The sequence below is a fragment of the Solanum verrucosum genome, unplaced genomic scaffold (assembly GCF_900185275.1).
Source record: "Solanum verrucosum unplaced genomic scaffold, falcon-dt-bn FXZP01000137.1, whole genome shotgun sequence".
NCBI classification, from domain to species: Eukaryota; Viridiplantae; Streptophyta; class Magnoliopsida; order Solanales; family Solanaceae; genus Solanum; species Solanum verrucosum.
In genome coordinates this window covers 22604-45402 of record NW_026020405.1, presented here as the reverse complement: position 1 = coordinate 45402, position 22799 = coordinate 22604, and the positions used below count along the sequence as shown (strand labels likewise).

The 22799-nt window shown below is 35.6% G+C and overlaps 1 protein-coding gene across 3 annotated transcripts; it reads left to right on the top strand.

Moving 5' to 3' along the window:
* The first annotated feature begins 1713 nt into the window (after positions 1 to 1713).
* LOC125840379 (E3 ubiquitin-protein ligase PRT6) lies at positions 1714 to 22571 on the top strand. 3 transcript variants are annotated; one of them, XM_049519348.1, is made up of 19 exons: positions 1714 to 1946; positions 7969 to 9078; positions 9819 to 11017; positions 11147 to 11287; positions 14429 to 14672; positions 14777 to 15484; positions 16319 to 16421; positions 16455 to 16519; positions 16647 to 17308; positions 18507 to 18558; positions 18691 to 19318; positions 19405 to 19613; positions 19728 to 20266; positions 20361 to 20465; positions 20551 to 20617; positions 20729 to 20806; positions 21617 to 21685; positions 22229 to 22326; positions 22424 to 22552. In XM_049519348.1, the coding sequence occupies exons 1-18, from the start codon at positions 1881 to 1883 to the stop codon at positions 22301 to 22303; spliced, it is 6120 nt and encodes a 2039-aa protein (XP_049375305.1). In that variant the 5' UTR covers positions 1714 to 1880; the 3' UTR covers positions 22304 to 22326; positions 22424 to 22552. The 3 variants fall into 3 exon arrangements, with proteins under 3 accessions (XP_049375305.1, XP_049375304.1, XP_049375303.1); XM_049519347.1 differs by having other exon boundaries at positions 16319 to 16519; positions 22229 to 22322; positions 22424 to 22571; XM_049519346.1 differs by having other exon boundaries at positions 16319 to 16519.
* Positions 22572 to 22799: the final 228 nt, after the last annotated feature.

The following is a 22799-nucleotide window of genomic DNA, read 5'->3' as shown; positions in this document are numbered from 1 at the left end:
AGTGATTTTCATCAGAAAGTGAGGTCCTCTTACAAAATGTTGAGTTTGTGTTAAAAGTAGCTATCTTTTAAAAATGTTTGAATATAGTATTTGATGAGTACTCTAATTTAGGTTTTAATCATCATTATTGCATGAATATCCTTGAAAAAGACATTTGAAGCTAGGCTTGTTTTCTTGTTAATAAGTGACTAGAAAATCTTGTTATATTTCTCAAGATTAGATATCGTAAGCTGTAATTTTTTTTTAAAGATCATAGAAAAAGGAAATGATGATATTATTTGCATGACAAAGATGTGAGAAAGTGTTCATGTATAAACTCTTAAAAACTACAATCAATTATGAAAAAATATGTGTATTAGTAAATTAGTAATGTGTTTTTGATATGGTTTGATATTTTTCTTGTTCTAAACATTGGAAATCTTATCAAATACTATATAATTTCTTTAAAAAATTAAACAAAAAGCTCAAAATAGTCTTTTTATCTTTAGGTTAAGATTCAAAGTGTCTTTAATTTTTACATGTAGTATCACTAGTCCTCCATGTTTGGAATATTAATGTACTTTTCGTTTTTCCCCAATCTTTCGTCTATTTTTTAGGTTAATTTAGTCCATAATTTAGTGTGTGATATATTTAGTCGTCTTACTTTATGTTTAATAGAAATAATAATTTTATGAGAGAAGGTGACAAGAAGAGTGCTCCATGTTCTATACCGTTCAAACATCGTTGTTGCTAAATAAAAATATCTTTATTTTTTTGAACTATATCAATTTATTGTAGAGAACTAATGTCGCAAGATTTTTTTTTATGTACTATTGCACATTAAAATTTGACGTGATGAACCTCTCTATCTCATTTTTTTTTGAAAAGGACAAAAGTTAGAAGGTGGACGAAAACAACACCAATATTACAAACATGAAAGACTCTTATTATTTTGTTTTATATAAAAGAATAAGGATATCGTTAATTCTAACTCAAAGATAAAAGACTATTTTAAGTTTTTACTTAAATACAAAAATATTTTCTATTTTGGATGAGATAATTTATACTCATTCGCACAAAAATACTTGTCTCAATTTTTTTTTTGAGAGAAGAACAAAATGAATTTTGATCTATATTTTGAGATTTTAAAAATTATATTGATATGCTAAAGATTGCAACTAATATAACTTTCTATATATGTTTAAAAATATTTTTTAAATATCAAATTAATTTAATTTTAAAAATTAATCAAATTGACTATTGAGAAGAAAAAACATAAGAACTATTTTAGATCGAAGGTAGTATAGAATTAGGCACATCCCTAAGGAGTCGTTTGGTAGCTGGATAAGAAACAACTTATTTATTTATTTATTTTCGAATAACGTATACAACGTTTGGTAAATAAATATGAACTAAATTATTCATGTATAAAATTAATACGACATTTGATTGATAATTTAAAAACCAACATAACTAATACATATATAAATTAAAAACAATATGTATTATTTTATACAAAAAATGAAAACAAATTATTCATGTATTAATTTTCGAATAACTTATACAATATTTGATAGATAAATAAACTAGTTATTCAGGTATAAAATTTTAATACAACATTCTATAAGAGGAAATAGGAATATTATCTATGATTTATGAATATATTGGAATTTCTAAAATCCATCACATAATTTCAATGGTACGAAACTACAAAATGTTAAAAAGCTGAAACACCAATTCAAGGATCGTATGCCCCTAGAAATCAGTTAGGGTTTCAGATTTTCGTATAATTTTTGAAGGTTTGATTGTGTAAGACTGACAGTACCGTTCAGCCCTGGGGAACAATAATTGTGAATATTGGGGATTGTAATTGCGCCGATTGGATTCGGTTCATTTTCGTAATGGAGGTTGATTCTTCGCCGGCGCCGGAGACGATGATGGCAACTCCGCAGGAATTTATTCTTCAGGTACTCCGGTTTACTTGAATTTTGCTTGGAACTAATTTTATGTATTTTTGAACTCTCCTATTATGTGAGAATCACAAGTATTGAGGTTTTTAGTATTAAGATAATCACAATGCTTTGAAATTTTGAAGAATAGAAGAATTGAGTGGAGTGGAGTGGATAAGGATTCATACATTTTGTTGAAACTAAATAGTTTGGGATTCAGGTGTAGTTGAGTTGAGTTTTATATTATTCATCACTGAATATTGTTCATCACTGAACTGGAGAAATGACGTTGGAAGGTTTTTTTACATATATATATATATATATTTTTATTTTTTTTGATAACGGTGATGTCTGAGCTAGTTTGCGTGTACCTCGACTAATTCAGGTAGCAGGTAAATCACCTAGTGTTTTGTCTTTGTTGGGATTGAATATGAGACCTCAAACCTTAGGGTGTTCAACCCACTTCATTGACCACTAGGCAACACTCTTGGGTGCTAGGTTGATTTATTTTAGATGGATTTTTAGGAGAAGCGTGGTAAAAATAGAAGAAAGTTATCAATGAATGAAAGTTAAATGGGTGAAATTATCTCACATTGTATTTGCTTCTATATGTTACATTGTGTCTGTACCATGCTTAGTTTTCTAACTGTAATGGTGGCAATTTTAAAACAAATTTGTTTGACCCGCCAAATCCCTGTGATCAAGCCGTATTCGACCAGCACGTTGAAAATATGGGTAAATCCATTTTCAACCCGTAGTGAAATGGGTCAGGAAGACATGAACCATCAGAATTTTGCTTTGAGTTGTTGGGATAAGCATCTCCAATAGTGACGGTTTTCAAATTTTGCGGTTTTGCTAGAGTTTGATTTGTGAGGAGACTTCAAGTATAGCATTGGGTGGGACAGTTTCTGAATTGCTCATGCCTCATTGCCTTAATTTTTCTTTAATTCATAATTTTTCTTTTTAGATACCTCGAGATATATTTTGATATTTAAGCTTTTTCATTTTTTTTCTTTTAGTTTCTCAATTACTTTATTCTAATCTTTGGCAAAACTAGTTTATCTTTTAGAAAAATAGTGACAACAAATTATACACAAACAACAAAGTAATATATATATATGTATATGTGTGTGTTAACTTGAGCACTAAAATAACCTTCATAGAAAGTAAGATAAATAAGACGTATTGTTGATTTTTTTTTTTTTATGACAAGGGAAACCCGCAGCCGCTACCCTTTGGGTGCTCACAGGGTAAAACTCCCGCTCCTATGCAATAGCTCGCAAACCACATAGGAGAGGTAACCCGCACTAGGCAAGCCCGGTGCGACGAGCTCGACCCAGAAGGCAAAACCCTTGCTTTCGCTGGCAAGGGGTTTCGAACTTGAGACCTCCAACATGGAAGTCCCAAGCCCAAACCACTGGAGTGAAATAGTTAAGAACAAGACTCACATAGTCATTTTAAAAAAAAATAGGACACAAGCAATATTATACTAGTTGATTGTCTAAAAGAAAATTTGAACAAAACACCGACAAATTGTACATTAACTATAGCACTAAAATAACCTTCATAGAAAGAAAGACAAAATAAGAAGTACTGTAGACATTTTGAAACAAATAAATAATTATCTTCATAGAAAGCAAGATAAAATAAGTACGGTTGACATGTTGAAACAAACAAATAGAAACTGGACGAAGAAGTAATAAAGATAAATCAAAATAGCTACTAATTTGTGAAATGATCAAAGAAATCAAATGAAGTGAAACATTAAAGCATGAGACTCACATTGTCATTCCATTAAATAGGAGACAAGCAATTTTTTTTTTTGATAAAGGTAAAGTTGTATTCTTCAGCGTTAAGGTATGCTGGCTAGTGGCTACCTCCAAAAAGTTACAAGCTATATCCATAATACATTGATCCTAGGAAATCTACCAATTGTTCTACTTCTTCTATACCATCTTCTTTACACCAAAAATACAACATGTTAATGCAATTTTCTTTAACTTTCTGTTTAGTGTTAGTAATTTTGTCATGAGACTTGAGGTATCTCTCTCCAAATAGCCCACTAGACACAAGTAGGTACTAAGACCACCATCTTTTTTGGGTCTTGCTCCCCCCGTTCTCATCCAACAGCTCAAAATATCAGCAGTATGTTCTGGCATCACCTAGGGATCTTGAGCAATGCTGAGAACCATATGCCACACCTGGAAAGTAATCTTACAGTGTAGGATAAGCGGTGGTTAGTTTCGTCCTTCTCATGACAAAAAAACATTTGGAGACAATATGGAAACCTCTTTTCTTGTGTTTTTCCTGAGTGAGACACACCCTTCGAGAGAACATGCCATTAGGGTCGTGTTTCCATCTTATACCATCTGTTTTTATAGTAAGGCCTGTGAATTCACCCAATCTGAGTAGTAGTTCGACAATTCTATCCACTTCCCAATTATTTGGATTTCTCTTGAAGGTGTGATTCCGTCTCTAAGGGGACCAGATCTCAACAATTTTAGTATAAGGTGTGGTACAAAATGTAAAAGATCTGGGAAGACCGACTTTAGACACTCTTGTCCAATCCATTTGTCCTTTCAAAAAAATATTTTGTTACCCTCTCCCACTTTGAACACCAAATTCTCCTTCAATCTAGACCATAGATTTCTGATTTATCTCCATATTGATACCCCATACATGCTATCTACTGCATTAGACATACATTCCTCGTTCTGCCCATACTTGTGGAGAATTAATCTTTTCCGTAATGCCCGATATTCAACCACTAATCTCCAAAGCCATTTAGAAAGTAGACTTTTGTTCTGGACCCTCAAAATTTTTATACCAAGACCTCTTGTCTTCTTGCTTAGTAAGGCTTATGCCATTTAGCTAAGTGTATTCTTTTTCCTTCTATATTCCCCAACCATAGAAAATCACGTCTCAATTTATCTAACCTCTCTTCTACCTTTGCTGGTAAAGGAAAAAGTGACATAACATATGTAGGCAACGCATCCAGAACAAAATTGATCAAAGTAACTCTTCCTCATAGGAGACAAACAATATTGTACCAAATGGATTACCTTAAAGAAAATTAGAACAAAGCCCCCATGAATTCACTTGAGCCATTTAATATTAAGATTAATCCATTTCACGTGGGTCTAATATATTTGCTGGAAAAAAACTTGCTGAAAGAAATAGAACAAAACATGTCTAGTCTTTTATTTTGTCAATTCGTTTTTGATGTTGTCATTTTCTTGGAAGAGGCCATTATCTTTCGTTTTTAATGTTGTCATTTTTCTTGGAAGAGGCCATAATCATTAGTGGTGAAAATTCCTAAATCAACTTATTTTTCTAGAACACCTATATATTATGGGTTAATCCATTTTCAACCCCCTTAACTATCCAACCCGTTTTTTTACCTACATGAAATGTGAGTGGGTTGGATTTGATCCACTTTTGTTCCATTGGTTTTCAACCCGCCCAAATCAGTGTTGTCAAATGTGCGCTTAAGCCGTGAAGCGAGGCTGAAAACGTGTTGTTGTCATCAAGGTTTTAAGGCATACCGCATACCTTTCCTTGCCAATGAGCCTCTTTTGAAGAGGCAACACTAAGCAATTGAAATTTCACTTTTTCGTTTTTTTCCAATGTCTTTGTTCATATATTTGTCATTCATGTTTAAAAATATTAATGTTGGATTAAACATATATATTTGTATTGTTTCTCCCGCTGGGCATTTTTTCATTAACGCCCACGCTTTATTTGCATTTTGCGAGTAAAGCCCCGACGAACCTTATTTTGCGCTTTTTGCTTTTGATAACACTGACCCAAATTTGACATAAGCTGCCCATTTGTCATCACTAGTTCCATAAGACAAGAAAGGACCTTCCAGTTGCATGAGTGCTTCACAAATGCCCTTGTTGCTTAAGTCAGGAGATATATTTCTATAGACCCAAAATAAAGTTTGACACAATTGTTAGGAACTAGAGTCTCACAGGAGATCTAGTCTCACTACTAGGTAGTTCAATGGAAGTTAAGTCAACTGATAATTGATATGGGATGAGAAAGTAATCATCACTCTCTTATCAATAAGTAGTGGAACTTATACAACTGAAACTGAGTTACAATTGATCATATATTGTTGGGTCATGAAAGTCATGTGATCTCTAAATTCAGGATTTTTGAATTATGGAAAGTGTTATGAGCTAAAAAAAAAGGGGAGCCTTGGCGTAACTTGTAATGTTTCCATGTAACCTGAAGGTCACGGGGTTGATCTCGAGTTGTGGAAACAACTTCTTGCAGAAATGTAAGGTAAGGCTACGCACAATAGATCCTTGTGGTTTGACCCTTCCCCGAACTTCGCGCATTGTGGGAGCTCGTGCTTGTATCATCTATACCATAAATTCTGAAATTAAATGGTAAAGCTTCACTGGAATGGGTTTTATGCAGTGCTAATTTAAACTAATTGGGCTCCAATGCGGGTACTCGATACCTGGGAAACCAAAAAAAAAATTAATTGGTGAAGGCATAGGATTATGGTGCGCATGATTTTAGAGCTTGTGTACTAGTACAACTACTAATCAACTCTAGTTTTTCTTAAAAGTGTACTATTTTGAGATAAACTTTAATCTATATTGGATTTCTTCAAGGAAACTCAATCAGTCAATCTAGGTTAAAAGACGACTGATTTACTCTATATTATAAATACCCGATCAGATCTGTCAATTTGTGAAAGTTGAATAAATAATATTCTTAGAAGAAGTTTGGAATAAACAGAATTTAGAACCCAAACCCAAGGGTGTGGCCAGTGGTCAATGAAGTGGGCTGAGAACCCTCTCAGGTTCAAGTTCAAATCTCAGTAGAGCCAAAAACACTAGATGGTTTCTTCTCATTTGTCCTTGCCTTGGTGGACAGGGTTACATGGTACCTATTGTTGGTGGGTATCCCGTGGAATTAGTCAAAGATCTCTTCAAGCTGGCCCAGACACCATGACTGTCAAAAAAATAAACTTCAGGCATATGAGGATATGCTTTGGTGGAAAGGCAACAATAGAGGAGAGTTCAAAGTGCATTCAGCTTACAGGTTGATGGATCAATCAAGCCAGCAGAGTCCCATTTGGCCTTGGAAACAAATATGGAAGTGTAGAATCCCACACAAAGTATCATGCTTTATTTGGCTGCTAGCTAAGGAAGCTGCCCTGACTCAGGACAATGTAATGAAAAGGGGGATAACCTTATGCTCTAGGTGTTTCCTATGTGGGGAAACCTAAGAAACTGTAAACCATCTATTTCTAGTATTTTCTACACTGCAAATACACTCATCAGCTTTGGAGGATTTTCTTGAGCCTTTAAGGCATACCCTGGACTATGCCTAGGAGAGTTACTGAGGCCTTGTATAGCTGGGAGGAGGCAAGTGCCCTTGCAAAATGACAGAACTAGAAGGAGAATTATCCCTGCTTCAATATGGTGGGCAATCTGGAAAGAAAGGAATTCCAGATGTTTTGAAGGCATAGAAAATAGTGTGCAGGATGTTAAACTAAACTGCATTTGTTGTTATGTTTTTGGTATAATCAATTATACTCAAAAGACACTGCCTCTATAGTTGATGTTTTAGACTCAGTATAGAAATAGAGTAGGAGTGTATGGAGTGCATTTGTATATAAGGTTTGAGTACAACCCATGCACTTTTGTGATATAATACAATGTTACCATTTTCAAAAAAATATATAAAAAAAGAAAAGGAATCAATTGGCCGACAATTGTGTCTTTAACTATGGGGAATAAAATGAACAATCAGTGTGGTGATTTCTGATAGCTCTGCCATTTCTAGATCATCTTTATAGCCTTTTAAAGGTGGATGAATAGTAAGTATGCCAAACAAAGTTTGAGAAACTTTTTACTCCTTACTCTCTATGTGTGTTTTTATTGCGTAGACATTGGCACAACTATACACACGCATATTCAAAACACACACGCACGCGCACACACACACATCTTTACCCTGTCTATTATTTGGTTCAAGATGAGGGACCTGAAAATGCATTTTGATCTTCTACTGTCAGAGGCTCGAGAATCTTGGAGTTCCTGCAGAAAATTTAGAGCACCGACAGCCTGGTTTAATTGTTTATGTGAAGAATAACAAGTCTCAAATTGAAGAACTTGTCTCTGCTCTTTTGCCTACTAATGAAGAGGCAATGGACAGTATTATAGATATGCAGATGGATTCTCCAAAATCAACAGGCAGCTCAGCCATTAAAGATTTATTTCATGAAAGTATGACGTGGTTACAATGGTTGATGTTTGAAGGGGAACCAAGAAGAGCACTAGATCACCTAGCTAACATTGGCCAGCGTGGTGTTTGTGGGGCTATTTGGGGGAACAATGATATAGCATACCGTTGCCGTACATGTGAGCATGATCCAACATGTGCAATATGTGTTCCATGTTTCCAGAATGGAAACCACAAGGACCATGATTACTCAGTCATGTATACAGGCGGTGGCTGCTGTGATTGTGGAGATGTAACTGCATGGAAACGTGAGGGATTTTGTTCCAAGCATAAAGGCGCGGAGCAGATACAACCTCTTCCGGAAGAGTGTGCTAATTCTTTAGGCCCTGTTCTTGATTCCTTGCTGTCTTGTTGGAGAAAAGGGCTCCTATTTGCGGAAAGCATCTCGGAGCAAAGTCCAAGACTAAATAGTCAGGCAACTGAGTATAAAGGTATCACAGATGCGTTGACATCAGCAGTGGTAGAGATGCTCTTGGGTTTCTGCAAGGATAGTGAAAGTTTGCTTAGTTTTATCTCTAGGAGGGTATTCTCTTCAGAAGGTTTATTAGATGTTCTGGTGAGGGCAGAGAGGTTCTTGATCAGTGGTTATATTGTCAGGAAGCTCCATGAATTGCTCTTGAAAATGTTGGGTGAACCTCAATTCAAATATGAGTTTGCCAAAGTATTTCTGAGCTATTACTCCACTGTTGTGAATGACGCAGTCAAGGAAATTAATGATACAGTCTTCCAAAAATATCCACTTCTCTCAACTTTTTCTGTGCAGATATTTACGGTGCCTACTTTGACCCCACGTCTTGTGAAGGAAATGAATCTTTTAGCCATGCTGCTGGACTGTTTAGGGGACATATTTATATCTTGTGCAGATGAAAATGGTAGATTGAAGGTATTGCAATGTTAATTTGATTTCAGCCTTGTGGAGTTTGGATAGTTATACTGTTTTTTTCAAAGTTAGGTTATGACATCAATATATTGGTGATGTTTGAATATTGTAGCTCGTCTCTCAAATCCTCTCGTGTAAAAGTTATCTTTAATAGTTTGGTTGTAGACTTGTAGTTATTGGATGGAAATAATTGCATAATACCTTTTGTAAAATCTAATACGGTAGGTCTATGCACTGACTTTTCATATAGAAAAATGGACAGATTATAAACAATGGAAACGTAAAAGCTTGCATGATGAGTTCATACTTACATAATTTCAATATTTTCTGTAATCCGAATACAATTATACATTTGCATTAAATGGTTCTTCATTTAGATATTGTAGTAGTTCTCACAATAATTGACGGGTGGTAGTTTATTTCTGCGTTATATCCACTTAAGAGGAAAACACTGAACAACATAGGAGTGTGTTAGGAAGTTTTTTTTTTTGATTTCGTTGTTTCCTTGGACTTCTTGAACTAGTTAAGTTCTCAATGTTTGTTAATTAAAAAAAAGGAAGATATCAGCTGCTAGCATTTTCTTTGTTTTCGAGGCCTTATGCCTTTCATGATATATAACTAATCTGCAACAACTGAACTATCTTGTTTATTTTTCAGCATTGTTTACCAACTAATGTTGTCTTAGCAGTTGACTTAAAAAATAGCAGCATTACCTTGCTTGATAGTCATTTTACTTATTATAGGTCAATAAATGGGGAAATTTGTATGAAACTACTCTTCGTGTGGTTGAAGACATACGATTTGTCATGAGTCATTCTGCTGTACCCAGATATGTGGCTCGTGATAGGCGAGATATACTTAGGACGTGGATGAAGCTGTTGACTTTTGTACAAGGAATGAACCCTCAAAAGAGAGAAACTGGCATCCATGTAGAAGATGAGGGTGAAAATATGCATTTGCCTTTTGTTCTGGGTCATACAATTGCAAATATTCATTCTCTATTGGTGGGTGGTGCATTCTCTATTAGTAGCAATGAAGATGCTGATGATGCTTTGTTCAACACGCATATACAAGATTTTGAAGACCAAGATAGTCAAAGACTTGCAAAAGTTGGAAGGCTATCACAGGAAAGTTCTGTTAGTAGCGTGGCTGGAAGGAGCCCACCAGAACATGCATCGAGGACTCCTGAATCAAAATCTGATGGTTCTCCGGTACCGTCATCTGTTCTATGGTTGACATTTGAGTGCCTCAAGGCCATTGAGAATTGGTTGGGAGTGGATAACACATCAGGACCTCTCCTTCACATCTTATCTCCGAAAACAATCACCAGTTCTGGAAATAATTTCTTTGCACTGAAAAGAACACTTTCGAAGTTTAGCAGGGGCAGGCATATCATTAGATCTCATAGTCCTTCAGATGGCATTGGACTCCCAAGTTCAACTGAAGGTTGCAATAAGCGATATTCTTATTCGTCACCGACTGGTGGTGTTGCCTTAAATTCTGGACAGGATTTGGCCCAGGAAACTGCAAGCTTTGGTGGTAGTGATAACAATATGCTACAAATAGATTATGCCCTAGAGTTGGAAGCTCTTCGGGTGCTGAGTTTGTCTGATTGGCCTGATATAGCATATAAAGTCAGTTTGCAGGATACATCAGTTCATATTCCACTCCATCGATTACTTTCAATGATTTTACAGAGGGCACTCAGACAATGTTATGGTGAAACTGCCCTACGGGGTAGTTGTTCCAATTCGTCATCTGCTGTCGATCATGACTTTTTTGGCCATATATTGGGAGGCTGCCACCCACTTGGCTTTTCTGCCTTCATTATGGAACATGCTCTCCGAATTAAGGTGTTCTGTGCGCAGGTGCATGCTGGAATGTGGCGTAGGAATGTTGATGCTGCCTTATTATCCTGTGAGTGGTATCGCTCTGTTCGTTGGTATGTAGGCAATACCTTATTTGGGCCTTGGGATTTGAACTTCCTTTATGTGCTAATTTACTTGAGATTTTGTGTACATAGATTACTCATGTTGCTTTAAGTCTTTCTTCTTTTGTACTCTTTGTGCAGGTCTGAGCAAGGTCTAGAGCTTGATCTATTTCTGCTCCAGTGTTGTGCTGCACTAGGCCCTGCTGATCAATATGTTACTAGGATTTTAGAACGCTTCGAGCTCTCAGATTACCTATCCTTGGATCTCGAACGCTCTAATGAGTGTGTAACTCATCCCTTATCTGTCTTCAATGAGTTTCATTATCCATTTACTTGTTTGCTCCTTACCTAGTTAAGCATAAACTATTTTTTTCTCTCTTATTTGATGGTATAATACTACAGGATTCCCAGAGTACATAAATTTGATTTGCCACATTGCTAATGTCATAAAGGGTGACATCTTGTGATGTTTACCTAACTAAGCAAAACTAATATTAGTTCTATGTTGTTAGTTTGTTACCTATAGATTTGTGTGTTTATATATTTATGTTATTTTATCAGTATTGCTAGATGTATATATTTGCGTTCAACATGGACTAAATCATTATTATTGTAGGATTGATGTAGAAACAAATCCATATTGATCAGAAGACATGATTGATTGTTGATGGCGTGATATATTGATTGATGATTTCTGAGTTATATTTTTCCATCTTCCAAATATATTCCTCACATGACTCTTTTAAATTCATTAGTTACATGTAGGGGTGTTCACAGTTTGGATAAAAACCGATCCAAACCGAAAAACCAAACCAAACCGATAAAATAAAACCGATTTTATTTGGGTTTGGTTTTAGATTTTTGAAAACCGATAGTATTTGGTTTGATTATGGTTTTATTCGAAAAAAACCGAAGAAATAACCGAACCGAACCAATGAATTATATACATATATTTTATTAATATACATACTTAATATATTATTTTTATAAACAATTTTAAAGATATTATACATATTTTCATTAAAATTTCTTTATAATTTACTTATTGAAAGCAAAAATGCCCAAGATGAAACATTTATCCTATTGATTTCATGTATATGAGTGTCTATGTCAATTCTTTGTGGGACTGAAAATGTTATTGTCTCTTCCTTCTAGGCCAATATAGTGAATTTTAAAGATTTATTGATAGTAAATTTAGTGATTGAAAGTTTAGTAATTTAAGTCATTCTAACTATTTTTCGTTTTGAATGGATTGTTGTCACTTTTTTCACATTTTAAATGAATTGTTTCTTTTATTTTTGTGTATGGTTAATAACCGAATAACCGAACCAAACCAAACCGAAACCGATAATCACCAAACCGATAAATGTATATTATATTTGGTTTGGTTTGGTTTTGATAATTTTAAAACCGATTAAGTTGGTTTGGTTTTGGTTTTGACTAATAACTGATCCAAACCAACCCGTGAACACCCCTAGTTACATGTGTGGCTGAGTCACATTTAGCTTTTCGAAACATCTGTTGATACACTTTTTTTTTTGTGTTTATTAGTATGCATTATTAACTTAGCTATGTAATGGATGCTTGAGAAGTCTAGCAAAAGCTTTTCCAAAATTTGAGTGGAAAGTGTCTAATAGGAACACTTTTATCATGTGTTCAGGTGCCGAATTAGAGCATTTAGTTTGAGTGTCTTAATGAAATACACTGGCAAATTTAAGGGGATGTCGATGTATTCCGCCATTAGAATAACATCAAGAGTGGGTGCAGGTAGCCCTCACACAGGATGTAATTAGATTAGGTTACTTAAGATGATCATATTTTACATAAATACTTGTATGCACCAATCTTCAGCACACAATATGATGAGTGACAACAACAACAACAACATACCCAGTGAAATCCCACTAAGTGGGGTCTGGGGAGGGTAGGGTGTACGCAGACCTTACCACTACCTCGTGGAGGTAGAGAGGCTGTTTCCGGAGGACCCTCAGCTCAAGTACGACAACCCAAGTAAAATACGAGGAAACATTATATATGACATAGTATCCAATAAGAGAAAAATGCATAGTCAACAAAGGGGACAATAACATCAAGAAAATAATGCGAGAGGTGAAACTCAGTAAACGACAAAAGGCTAAAAGATCACAGACAAGAACTACAAGATCAAGGCTAGGACTACTACAACCGCTACCCACCGAAACCCTCGCACGGAAAGACAACACGCTAGCCCTACTAACCTTCAACCTTAATACGCGACCTCCACTCCATAGAAGAAAGTAGTTCAATTTCTCAGATCATATTACTTACTAAGAACATGATATAATCGGAATAATTGACATACTGACAATACAAGCTAGTTGTTGATTAAGGTTAGTTGTTATTGTTGCATTTGCATTAGATTTGTATTGTAATGAAATGGTTATATCCCTGTAGGTTTTATGTGTGCTTTGAAGAATATTTAGTTATAGGAAACTCCTAATTTACCTTAAAAGATAAATTGATTTGTATTGTAGTGAAATGGTAATGAATAGAGCGGAAGTGGGGATACAGATGATCCATTTAGTTGACCCAAACTAATTGAAAGTGGGGCTTAGTTGGTTGCATAATACTTTGGTTGTTAGATTTTGTAGTTTCACTAGAACTAAGATGTTAATGTGTGTGTTCTTTCATATTGGTGTTATATGCAACAATTCTAGATGTTTGACACTAGAGAACAGAAAAAGAAGATTAGACAGTGGCTAGGTGTATAAACTTATGTCTGATGCTTATGCTATGTCGTCATCCTTTGGTATACATTTAAGTAGATATACCTTAATTTTTATCGCAAGCCATGATTTTGGTCATTCTTTCAGAGATAGAGATATAAGATTCTTTAGTGCAATTTGGTGGATCACTACCAAGTTAGAAGTAACTTGCTAAAAAAGAATGAGTTTATTTTGAGTTGTCTGAGATTATTTCGTGACCTTGTACATTTTTTGATGCTCGAGTTAGATGAACAGAAGATGTTGTATATTGTAATTTCTTATTTTTCTTCAACCTGCCTCTCTACATCCACAAGGTAGTGGTAAGGTCTGCATAAACCCTAATATAATTGTAAGGAGAATTAGTATATTAAATATAATTATATAGGGTTCTGGGCAGGGGTTTAAGTACCTTTTCGATGCTTGTAAAGTTTCCAACTTAGCACCTTTTTCTGGGGTGGCTAAGTTTTTATTGAATAGAACTGTTACTTGTCTCAAAAGAAAAGGTCTGCGTACACCCTACCCTAACCCCACTTACTGGGATTTCACTGGGTATGTTGTTATTGTAATTTTCTTCTACCTTCTTGTTTATAATTTGGCATGTTGCTGTCAAATCTCCAAGTTCTGTTTCTCGAGTATTTAACTGCATTTTTGGATTCTTCTATTTTAACACATTACCCAGGTATGAGCCGACTATAGTTCAGGAGATGCTTACACTGATCATACAAATAGTGAAGGAACGGCGGTTTTCTGGGTTATCCCCCAGTGAGTGTTTGGAAAGGGAATTGGTATATAAACTGTCAACTGGTGATGCCACTCGTAGCCAGTTGGTGAAGTCTCTGCCCCGTGACTTGTCCAAGATCGATAGACTTCAGGAAGTTCTAGATAGGGTAGCAGTGTATTCCAATCCCTCTGGCATCAATCAGGTTTGTTTGTGACACTTCGGTCATTCCTTAGCCTTCGTACATTGTCATGTGAAGTCCATCTGATCAGTTTTAGTCCTATGATCCTAATGTCCCATCTATCCCAGGGTATGTATAAACTGCGGACACCCTATTGGAAGGAGCTAGATTTATATCATCCTCGTTGGAACTCAAAGGAGTTGCAAGTTGCTGAAGAGAGATATATGCAGTTCTGTAATGTATCGGCATTGACCAGTCAGCTTCCAAAATGGACGAAGATTTATCCACCTCTTGGTGGAATAGCTAAAATAGCTACTTGCAAGACAGTACTCCAAATTGTTCGTGCTATTGTATTTTATGCTGTTTTCTCTGATAAATCAAATGCTTCACGTGCTCCAGATGGTGTATTGTTAACAGCATTGCATTTGTTATCTCTTGGATTAGATATTTGTTATATGCATAGAGGATCTGGTGACCATAGTTGCTTTGGGGACGATGACATTCCAATTGTAGCTCTAGCTAATGAGGAATTGTCATTGAGTAAATATGGTGATCAGAGCTTGTTGTCTCTTCTGGTTTTGTTGATGAGGAAATATAGGAAAGAAAACGACTTTGTGGAAGCTGGAATTTTCAACCTCTCCTCTATGATTGGAAGTCTTCTGAAAAAATTTGCTGAACTTCAATCTGGATGCAAGATGAAACTGCAAGACCTTGCACCTGAGGTGGTCAATCAACTGTCGCAATCCGTTTCGACTGGTGATACTAAAAACTTGGAATCAGTTTCAGACAGTGATAAGCGCAAGGCTAAAGCTCGAGAGAGGCAAGCTGCTATAATGGTATAGTTTTAAAGAGAATATTAAGGATATCTTGTTAAATATTTTGCTAAACATAAAATGTGTTTGTTACTCTCCAGGCATTAACTTCAAATTGTTGCTTTTGTGTTGTGGTTCCTCTATGACCGAGTGTAAGCTACCTGTTCTAGAAGTTGAAAAATCCTTATCTAGCATGCGTGTTTTACATGTTCTAGGAAAGCATGTGAAAACGGAACATGCAAGTGAAATACTAACTGCGCAAGGAAGGGATTCCTGTAACTCAGAAGCAGAATCCTTAAAAGATCAGATACCCAGGGTGTATAGGGTTAAAATGGGATTCAGAAAAAGCTGTCATATCAAATATTGAAACATGCAAGCGAAATATAAGCACTGAAAATGGAAGCAAAATCCTTGTACATCAGATGTCCCTTGTGTATAGGGTCCTAAGAGACACAAAAAAGTTGGGAAACTTGCGCTTTGGGAGGTTAATTCAGAGCAGGCTATGATAGGATGGAAGACTAGATGCTCAATTAAAGTTCAACCATAGTTGGATGCAGATGTGCTTTAGCCTCTATAGTCAAAATTAGAGATTTTACAGAAATTCCATTCTAGCAATATATATGGTATCATGTAAAACAGCACATAATTCATCTTACAACGTGCTTTTGTTTCCTGTACTTGGATCAAGTGCTGTTCATGTTTCCATTGTGCTATGTTGCCATAATTTACAGTTCAGATAGTTTTTTGGCTATTGTAAATTGAACTCATTGTAGAACCAGACTAACCCTATTCCTTCTATTCTCGGTTGATCAAGTTTGACTCGGTCACTTTCATATGTATTCCATGTCTACATCGCAGGAGAAGATGAGGACACAACAATCCAAGTTTTTAAAGAGCATTGATTTCTCTGCAGAAGCTGCTCCGGATGATTCTAAACTTGGTAAAGAAAGAAGTGATTCAGATGTTAGACGTAATTATGAAGAGGCTACTCAAGTCATTTGCTCTCTTTGCCATGATCCAAATTCTAAAAGTCCTCTATCATACCTGATTCTTCTTGAGGTATGTGCTTTGTTTTTATGTCTCTTCATTGTGTTTGGATATCTATGCTGATTTATCTAAGTGATTGTGCTTGGTGAATCTATTATAGTCAATTTTTTACTTATTTAATCGTGGTTCTTGAAATAAGAAATCCAGGCTTTTAACTTTCACCAATAGAGGGCCTCCTTCATGGAAAAGAACTCAAAATTCTGGGAAAGAACCGGAATCTTCTGCTCAAAGAATGACAAATGTCTCATCTCGAAGGAGCATTTTATCAAGCAGTCAAGAAGTGATTTCATCTCCTTGGTTGACACAATTGATTCAAAATGCAATAAATGAATTTGCTCTGGAAGGGCAATCTAAGGATGTAGGAGCATTTTTTGAATATATTAGGGCAAGATTCCCAGCATTGAAGATTCAATTGCCTTGCACATCCAGCAATGTCAATGAAGAGACAGATTTTTCTCTAGAGATGCTAGAAGAACAAATATACTTGTTGATTCGGGAAAGAATGGATGTCAATTCGTGGCACTGGGATCTCTCAAGAAATGGTAAGAATATTTCTGCAGGGGGAGGTGGTGGGAATGTTGAGTCACTTTTGCTTGGGAAGTACATTTCTTCTCTTGCAGGAGAAAATCTCGATAGTCCTGCATCTGAAAGTGCACAGAAGACGCAATTAGAGTCAAGAATGCCGCTTACAGCGTATGAAGGATTTGGTCCCTCAGATTGTGACAGAATTTATCTTTCATCGTGTGGACACGCTGTGCATCAGGGATGTCTTGACCGTTATTTATCATCTCTAAAGGAAAGGCAAGTCCTTTTATCCTTTCCTTTTTACCTCTTTCTTTGAGGCTATTGTCTAATCGTTTGGTAAATTCAACTTGAATTATTTTTAATCTTTTGTTCTCCATATCTTCGTTTCTTGGCCTAATGATGGATGTATTGCGTCTTGTGAGTTTTTGTTCTCTTCTTTCTAGGATTTGCTTTTCTTTTCTTGACCTTATCTTGAATTCGCTTAATCCAGTATAGTGGTGGCAAATGGGCGGGTTGGGTCAAATTTGGGCGGGTTGAAAATGGGTCAACATAAAATGGGTAATAATTCAACCCGCCCATATTTGATATGGGTAAAAATGGATTGGATAACAAATGGATTGGGTAAAATACTAGTTTACCCATATTTTCATGAGTAAATAGTACTCTACTTAAGAATTCAGTATGGAGAAAATATTTTAGTCCCTTTTTAGATGAAAATGTTGAAAATGCTTCATTTAGTTTTATTGTATCATAAAAGTTAAAAAAAAATCCTAACTTTTCAATATAAAATAAATTATGTAATAACAAGGGGAAAATATTTTTAATTTGAAAGTAAATGAATAGTTGCATTTTAGGACTAAAATATGCTTAATGCACTTTAAGGCTTAAGCAATGTCAATACTAATCAATGATTTGCTTATTTTACACTATTATTTATTATCCAATATAAAATTAAAAAAATATAATTATAATTAACAAAAGAAATGTACATTTAAAATATATATTTTTGGAGGGCCAAAGACTTCACCTTTTCAATTATAGAGAAAAATAATTAGTTCTATAGAAGAACATAAAAAGGAAGAGAAGTTACAATTTTTTTTTAGTGATATCATGAATTTTGAGTGAATAAAAGTTAGAAGCTTAACCCATTTGGCTAATCCATATTTTACCCATAGTTTACCTATATTTTTTTTTTGAACTTGGTTACTTTTAGTTTACCTATATTTTTATGGGTTGAATATGGGTATCAACCCATATTTTACCCATGTAACAAGTCACTCACCCAACCCATTAAAATATGGGCGGGTTACCAAAATATGGGCTCATTTTGCCGGCACTAATCCAGTATGTCCTCAAGCTTAAATGGTTTGTGTATTAGAGTTAATAAAATACATGTAATATTATGTTCTATAGTTGGCCTGCCAGTCCTAGTCATTAAGTTCAAAAGATTAACTGTCTCATCACTCTTGTACAGATATACCAGAAGAATTGTTTTTGAAGGAGGTCATATTGTAGATCCAGATCAGGTACAGAACGTCCTGATTTACCTTTTTCTATGTGATGGAGTGAATTGCTGAACCAGAGCATTGTTTATGAGGGAGGTCATATTGTAGATCCAGATCATGTACAGGACGTCTTATTGATTTTCTTATTTTCAGGGAGAGTTCCTCTGTCCTGTATGCCGTGGACTTGCCAACTCGGTCCTGCCAACCTTACCTGTAGATTCTGGAAGGTTCACATCCCTTCATTCATCTTCCAGTCCATCAGATGCTGTTGGCCCTTCATCCTCGTCAAGTGGAGTGGTAGATGCACTTCATTTTCAAAAAGCTTTATTTCTCCTACAAAGTGCTGCTGATGTTTCTGGAAGTAGAGAAATTTTCCAAAGACTTCCACTTCGGCAGTTTGGGCGGATGAGGGTAAACCTTGAATCTTCGTATCGTGTATTGTGTGGAATGTACTTTCCAGACAATGATAAGATTTCAGAATCTGGTAGACTTAGTCATTCTCTGATTCTGTATGACACTCTTAAGTACTCACTTATATCAACTGAAATTGCTACTCGATCTGGAAAGACATCATTAGCTCCAAACTACAGTCTTGGTGCCTTGTACAAAGAGCTCCAATCTTCAAATGGTTTTATACTTGCTTTGTTGCTAAGTATTGTACAAAGCACACGAACAAATAACTCACTCACTGTCCTCTTGAGACTGAGAGGCATTCAGCTGTTTGCAGAGTCTATATGTACTGGCACTTCTGCAAATGAAATTTCAGATCCATCTGTTGGAGGTATATTGCTGCTCATGGATTATCTTCTAAGTTACTCTTACTTTGTAAAAGAGAGAGATGAGATCATGAGAAGATATGCTTTGCAGGTAATATGCAAGACATCTTGGAATGTGCTGAAACAGAAGATCAGTATCCTGATATTCAGTTCTGGAGATGGTCAGCTGATCCAGTTCTTGCACATGATGCTTTTTCTTCGTTAATGTGGATAATATATTGCCTTCCATGTCCAGTGTTGTCATGCGAAGATGCCTTCCTGTCTCTGGTTCATCTTTTCTATGCTGTTACGGTCACTCAGGTTACACAATTTTCCCTTCTGATGATCGTTTTTTGGGTAGAGATTAGATGAGACCTCTTTGCACTTCTTTGTCTCCAAGATAGTTAGCAAAAGATCCTTGTCATTTCTTTGCAGGCTATAATTACCTATTGCAGAAAGCGTCCATGCAGTTTGCTTGAGTTAGGATGCGATGATTCTTTAGTTACTGACATCTATAAAGTAATTGAAGAACAAGGAGTTGCTCACCAATATTTTGAATCTAATTTTATAGAAACTTCTTATGACATCAAAGATGCAATTCGCAGTCTGACCTTTCCGTACTTAAGAAGATGTGCATTGTTGTGGAAATTGATTAATTCTTCTAGAGTGGTGCCATTTAATGATGGAACCAACATATTAGATGGATCAGCATACTCAACCAATGAACTGATGGAGTGTGGCGAAAACAATGCAGCTGAGCTCATTCAGATTGAAAAGTTGGAGAAGATATTAAAGATTCCATCGCTTGATAATGTTTTAAATGATGTCACAATTCGTTTGGTGGTTCAAAAATGGCTCAATCATTTCTACAAGCACTTTGAAACTCGTGGTCTAAAGGGTGCTCTTTATTCCACTCCTGCAGCCCCTTTTAAACTGATGCTTTTGCCTCATCTTTATCAGGACCTCTTGCAGAGGTTGGTTCTAGATATGGATAGAGAGAGTATTTTACAAGTAGTCTATTGTTGTGTAGACTAAATAAAACTCAAGATATTTTTATGTTACCTTCAGGTATATTAAACAGAATTGCCCAGACTGCGGAGCTGTTCAGAAGGATCCTGCTTTGTGCTTGTTATGTGGTAAATTGTGCTCAGCAAGTTGGAAGACATGCTGCAGGTTCAAAATTCACTCGGGCTGCACCTTCTTTTTTACCTTCTTCTGATCTTTAATATTGTGTCTGATGCATTTGATTGAACTCCAGGGAAAGTGGGTGTCAAACTCATGCAATGGCCTGTGGTGCTGTTACTGGGGTGTTCTTGTTGATCAGAGTAAGTGCTGTTGCCTTTTTGCTATACTTATTTCTCTTGGCCTTTTGATTTGCACAATACTGTCTTTCTGGACCCTGGAATGGCTTGATGAAATTTTACTTTTCACTGTAGAAAACCACTGTATTGCTCCAAAGATCTGCTCGTCAGGCACCGTGGCCGTCACCTTATTTGGATGTATTTGGAGAAGAGGTAAATTAGTGGTTGCATTTTGCTATCATAGAAGAGCTTCTCTAAGGGTGTTTAGTTGAAAACATGGTTCTCTTTATTTTCATTTTCTGAGAGTTGATGGAAAAAGGGAGATTTTGCTTGTTGCTTGAAATACTAAATAGCATAGCTCGTAGAAGCATTACAAATTAGAGATGCAACTAAGCGTCAAGCAGCAGCTTGAAGTCTTTTTCTGTAAGTTTGTTGTTGCTATCTCGAGCCACTAAGCTCAAAATAATCCAAGCACATAATGACATGTACCTTTTCTTTTCCTGCAAAGGTGCCTTACAAGGGCTGCTGTTAGGTGATTTAGATGGAAAACTATGAAACAATTAAATGGGCGTTTGGGGGGCTGAAGATAGCAGAAAGACAGTTATGTCCTCAAGTATCTTCAATTCAATTACAGATATGTTCTCATGTCAAACACGGGAATTAAATTTTTTGCCCAAGTTGAATGCAAGTATAATATATGTTCACAAATCACAATTTCCCCAGTCATAACTCGTAACAAGTATGGATTTAAACTTCACTTGATATTTCTTCGAATTCTGATGGATCACCATTTTCTTTTCTTTTTTTCCCTCCCTTTTTCCTTTTGTCTATTTCCTCTCTCCCTGTTTTCAGTCAAATAGTTGTTTCTAGTTATTGTCAAGACTTTGTTTACAAATATATGTGCGTTGTGTGTCTTGAGCTTTGATTTCTGGTAAAATTGTTTTGGTAGGGACATCTGGGCTCTAAACCAGTATGTCCACATATCAACTTGGATCTTACATACTTCCTCTCTTATTGTTGCAGGATATTGACATGCATAGGGGAAAACCATTGTATCTAAATGAGGAACGTTATGCTGCCTTAACTCATATGGTAAGGAAATTAGCCTGTTGTGACTAGTTCTGTGTTATCGTGCTAGCTTTAATGTGATCTGAGTTAAGTGTATATTGGAGAGAAAAACAAGACAAAACTGAAGGAGAATGCCCATAATATTAGGAGGGGAATTTTTAGCTATAACTTCAGGTCTACTTATCAGCTTGAGCAAGATACAACACAGTCAAAATTTAAATTGATTATTGAAAATGAATTCTTCATAATTCATAAAAGCAAATACATAATTGATATTAGGAATCATGGAATTCTCTGATAAATGGTATTAGGGGGGAAACTTTTGATGCTCCACAAAATCTGCCCCTTCTAAAATATTTCTATTTATTATTTTTAATTTAATTCTCTTTTGTTGATTTGTTTCCAAGCATTTTTTAGTACAACCTCTTCCCCATTCCTCAAACTGTTTTCCTCTTATTTACTAAGGAATTAGATTTCTATCATTTCCGTTGAATGAACATCGAATAACAATTATTATTTTCCAAGGTTGTACTTGCCTGCTGATTTTTTTCTCACTCCAAATTCTAGGTGGCTTCTCATGGGTTAGATCGAAGTTCAAAGGTGCTTCGTCAAACAACTATTGGCGCATTCTTCATGCTTTAGCTTGACATTTTATGATGGTGTAGGTTTGACGAAAGTTTAATAATAGTCGTATTTTGTTTATCTGTTTCTTCAGTTATTATCTGCGGCATTGTTTTTCATTAATTCTCTTGACAACTGCAGGTATATCTGACTCAAATATGTTAAAGATGATAATAGTTGTGCTGTTACGCCCTAGGATACAGGAAGTCCTCTTTTAATGTGTTCTCGTGATGTTCATGTACAGATTATTGAGGTTAGTCTGTAACTATTTCTTCCCTATATTTTCGCTCTGCCTATTCTGCACTATGAATAAAAGCAGTTTCATTTGCTTGTTTCATCAGTGAGTCTCATCAGACAGTATTCTTAATGATTATTCCATCATCAGAATCTCTTAAAATACTGTTTTTCTTAATTATGTTATCATCAGAATCTCTTAACATTCTCTTATGATGGTACTTAAAATGTTTTTAAAATGTGGAAACTATGTTGTTTGGACTCTCCAAAAATGTTGTCGCAC

Bases quoted from the DNA above. Each gene is read 5' to 3' on its own strand.
- LOC125840379 (XM_049519347.1), top strand. From the start codon at position 1,881: ATGGAGGTTGATTCTTCGCCGGCGCCGGAGACGATGATGGCAACTCCG. The intron at 1,947-7,968 runs GTACTCCGGTTT...TTCTACTGTCAG, and splicing joins CGCAGGAATTTATTCTTCAG to AGGCTCGAGAATCTTGGAGT. The intron at 20,618-20,728 runs GTAAGTGCTGTT...TTTTCACTGTAG, and splicing joins GGGTGTTCTTGTTGATCAGA to AAAACCACTGTATTGCTCCA.